Source organism: Primulina eburnea, chromosome 18, assembly GCF_022965805.1.
Source record: "Primulina eburnea isolate SZY01 chromosome 18, ASM2296580v1, whole genome shotgun sequence".
NCBI lineage: Eukaryota > Viridiplantae > Streptophyta > Magnoliopsida > Lamiales > Gesneriaceae > Primulina > Primulina eburnea.
In genome coordinates this window covers 1966435-1970445 of record NC_133118.1, presented here as the reverse complement: position 1 = coordinate 1970445, position 4011 = coordinate 1966435, and the positions used below count along the sequence as shown (strand labels likewise).

The following is a 4011-nucleotide window of genomic DNA, read 5'->3' as shown; positions in this document are numbered from 1 at the left end:
CCCAAAAATATAGTCTGGGCTGCTTTGGGGTGGCTCCGTCCCTGGATAAGATCAACCGAATATTGTGAACTCACCTTTTTCATAGTAATCATCATACCTTGGGAATCTCTCCTACATAATTCTTAGATTTCGAGTTGAAGCATTGCTCGATAGAGTCATATATATAAGTCTATATAAGTAATTCCTGGGATACACTTGACATGGAACGTCTAGACAAGCATTAATTGGATGGTAAAAAGTGAAAAATATTCTTATTGAGAGATATTTTAGACGACATCAAGGAATCTTGGCACATGGTCTAGACATTTTAACATGGTTCAGTTGCCATTTTGTGACAGGCAAATACTTAAAGCAGAAGGTCCATCGGGTCCAACCGAGACAACCTCTTCAAATTGGAGAATGCACTTATCCAAATAGGTAAGTATATGTGCTGGTTTAGATCCTTGCATGGAACTTCAAACTATAGTTCCATATCATCCTCTTTCAGCGATGCGCCTGCTTTGTAGGGTTCGAACCAATGTGGGGCTAGGAAGGGCAGTCGCCGCCCCCCTCGAGGGAAAATTTCTTCAACTTTACGTGTATTTTCTCCGAGTTTCGTCTCCTGAGTTTCACTGTCTTGTAGTTTTCTCACTTGTGTTTCACTGTTTGATTTATTCTTTATGAATCCAATTTAATCAGGATGTGAAGACAACCATTTGAATGATCTTGCCAATGAAGTGAGGCGCATACTCTTCTTACCAGGGGGACTTCAGTGCCTGATTATGTCTTCGAACGAGATTTTTTCCGTCCCAAATATACACACATATCTATATATATGAAACTATGATGCTATTTTAATGTAATATACGACTATAATTAAAATTATGTCGAGTATTAGATAAAACAAGGATATTTTATTTAATATCATATATTTCGTATCAGATGGTGACGAAAATATCGTAGTTGTAAAAATGTTAAGAAAGTGAAATATTAATATTATGTCTATACTTTTTTTTTTCAAAGTTTTGTTTTTGAAAGAAAGTTTATTACGATTTAAATCTAAATTAAATGTCTATATTATATTTTTTCGGTCTTAAATAATTACTTAATTTTTTATCCCATTGGCTGATCCAAACAAGTCTCTAACTGCGCACTAGGCCGAATTCACCCCTGAGACCCGAGCCACCACCGCATCCACCGCCTTCTCCGATCGGTAATCTGCCAGTTACAGCCGCCAGGGTCATCGGAAAACGTATAAAACCAGCGAAATTGAACCGTAGCATCGAAAGGTTATAAATCTCAACTCTCAATTGTGTCTCTTCATTTCTTTAGATTTGAATAGCTTTTTATGGTCTTTTCGTGAGAGTCCATTTTTCGAATGGTCAAATCCATGTAGGGTTACTGTAGAGACATTTTAGGATTGAGAAACAAGTTGGGGAAAAAGGTAGGAAAGGGGGAAACGGAAAACTCAGCTACAGCGGCAGAGAAGCTGCTGCGTCTCAGGCTGATTCGGGGGATTATTGGGTTCGGTATATTTGTGTTTGAAGTGTTATGTGATGCCCGAAAATCCTGGAAGAAGATCAAGCCTGAATTCATAGGTTTTTGGATTTAAAAGTTGGGTTCTTGCCCAATAAGCTCAAATTTGTATGCTGGCCTGAATTAGAGGTTCTATAAACTTTCATAGTTTAGTTCTAAGTTTTAAAGATATTGAATATTTTGGTATTTTAGCATGCTTTGGTTGATAGTTTACAGGAGTCAGCTCATTGAGATTTTGGAATTGTTTCATTGATTTTGTTTTTACGTTTATTTTGATTGTATCGTTCAATATTTAGGAAGTAAATCCACGTTAATTATCAATCTGTTTTATGTTGTATCAGTTAACTGCCACTGTTCTGCAATGGGAAAGAACGAATTCTTGACCCCGAAAGCAATCGCAAACCGAATCAAAGCCAAAGGTTTGCAAAAACTCCGATGGTACTGCCAAATGTGCCAGAAACAATGCCGCGATGAAAACGGTTTCAAGTGTCATTGCATGAGCGAGTCCCACCAACGCCAGATGCAGGTATTCGGACAAAACCCTACCCGTATTGTCAGTGGGTACTCAGAAGAATTTGAAACCACATTCCTTGAACACATGAAACGCAGCCACCGCTTCAGCCGCATCGCCGCCACAGTTGTGTACAATGAATACATATCAGATCGCCACCATGTTCACATGAATTCAACTGAGTGGGCTACCTTGACTGAATTTGTCAAGTATTTGGGTCGAACTGGGAAGTGTAAGGTTGAAGAAACCCCCAAGGGTTGGTTCATCACATACATTGATCGAGATTCCGAGACACTCTTCAAGGAGAGGATGAAGAATAAGAGGGCAAGGGCAGATCTTGTTGATGAGGAGAAGCAGGAGAGGGAAATACAGAGGCAAATAGAGCGGGCTGAGCAGATGATGGAAACAGTGGATTCTGCTGCTGCAAATGGGAAGAATGAAGAGGGAAGCAAATCAAGAATGTTTGAGAAAAACGAGGAAGACACAGATAAAAAGATTAAGCTGAGTTTGGGGTCATCGGCCAAGAATGCACATGAGAAGAAAGATAGTTCAAAATTGTTGTTTGATGAGGAAGAGTTCGAGAGTAAGAACGGAAAGAGCAAGAAGCCGAAAGATGACGATAAATCAGGGAAGAATGAATCAGCGTTGGATGAACTGATGAAGGAAGAAGAAAAGGCAAAAGAACGGAGCAACAGGAAGGATTATTGGTTGTTTGAGGGCATAGTTGTGAAGGTGATGAGCAAGGCATTGGCGGATAAAGGATATTACAAGCAGAAGGGGTTTGTGAGGAAGGTGATTGATAAATATGTTGGGGAGATTGAAATGCTTGAGAATAAGCATGTATTGAGGATCGATCAGGAGGAGCTGGAGACGGTGATTCCACAGATAGGGGGCCTTGTCAAGATAGTGAACGGGGCGTATCGGGGTGAGAATGCGAGGTTGCTAGCAATCGATACTGAAAGGTTTTGCGCCAAGGTGCGGGTTGAGAAGGGTCTTTATGATGGAAGGGTTCTCAAGGCTGTTGAGTATGAAGATTTATGCAAATTGGTGAATTGAGTACGTTGGGTCAAGAGAGAGATTACTTTTGTGCTCTCCGAGTGGTATTTGTTTTCGTTATGTCTTCTGTCTACTGTCTGGGCAAATACAGCTTTTGATCAGTTAATATCCAATTTTACATCCACTTCTTGCCTTCATCATATGTGCCTTCATCATATGTTCTATCAATTACTGAGCTTGACCATAGGCTTCTATGATTCGAACATACATCAATTCTCGAGCATCGCTGTTATCTGATACATTGATGTAAGTCCGAGGGTATATCACATCACTTTTTCATTCATAAGCTAAGCCAATTCTTATATTTTTCCTTGATGTGTTTTCTGTAATGTTGATGTCTACATTTGCAATTGGTAAATAGGCCATCTCAGAATATTGTTAGTCAAGAATTGGGTGTAGGGACAGTTTAGTTTAACCACACAAAAACTGTAACTTGGTTGTTGATTTAGTCGGAACTAGATTGAAGAAATTTAATTCTTGATTTGATGTTTACCAACCCTTTTATCCATCTGACATTTGGCACCAATTTTTGACCCTTTTCACCAAAATTTCTTCAATTTTTCAGAACATTCAAATTCAACCTTTCGGATGTGCATAATCAATAACTTTTATTCAAGTGCGAGTTTTGATGAATTTGGTACAAGGAAATGGAAGAATAGGTGTACTAAAAAATCGCTAAAATTAGAAATCTTAATATTTTAATTCAATAATATACAAGTAAAGTACATTTATTTATTTGGTCAATTTTTAATTTAATATATATATATATATATATATATATATATATATATATATATATATATATATATATATATATATATATATATATATATATTAATTTTTATGTATATATAAAAATTTCAAAACTCGAATACTCGGCTCTTCTCTGTGGTTCCAACGAAATGTGAAAAGTTCCTCTCTATAATCTT

General features: G+C 37.6%; 1 protein-coding gene across 1 annotated transcript; it reads left to right on the top strand.

Moving 5' to 3' along the window:
• Positions 1-1083: 1083 nt before the first annotated feature.
• Positions 1084-3219, top strand: LOC140819698 (KIN17-like protein). Its single transcript, XM_073179874.1, has 2 exons — positions 1084-1268; positions 1857-3219. The coding sequence occupies exon 2, from the start codon at positions 1877-1879 to the stop codon at positions 3080-3082; it is 1206 nt and encodes a 401-aa protein (XP_073035975.1). The 5' UTR covers positions 1084-1268; positions 1857-1876; the 3' UTR covers positions 3083-3219.
• The last annotated feature ends 792 nt before the right edge of the window (positions 3220-4011 follow it).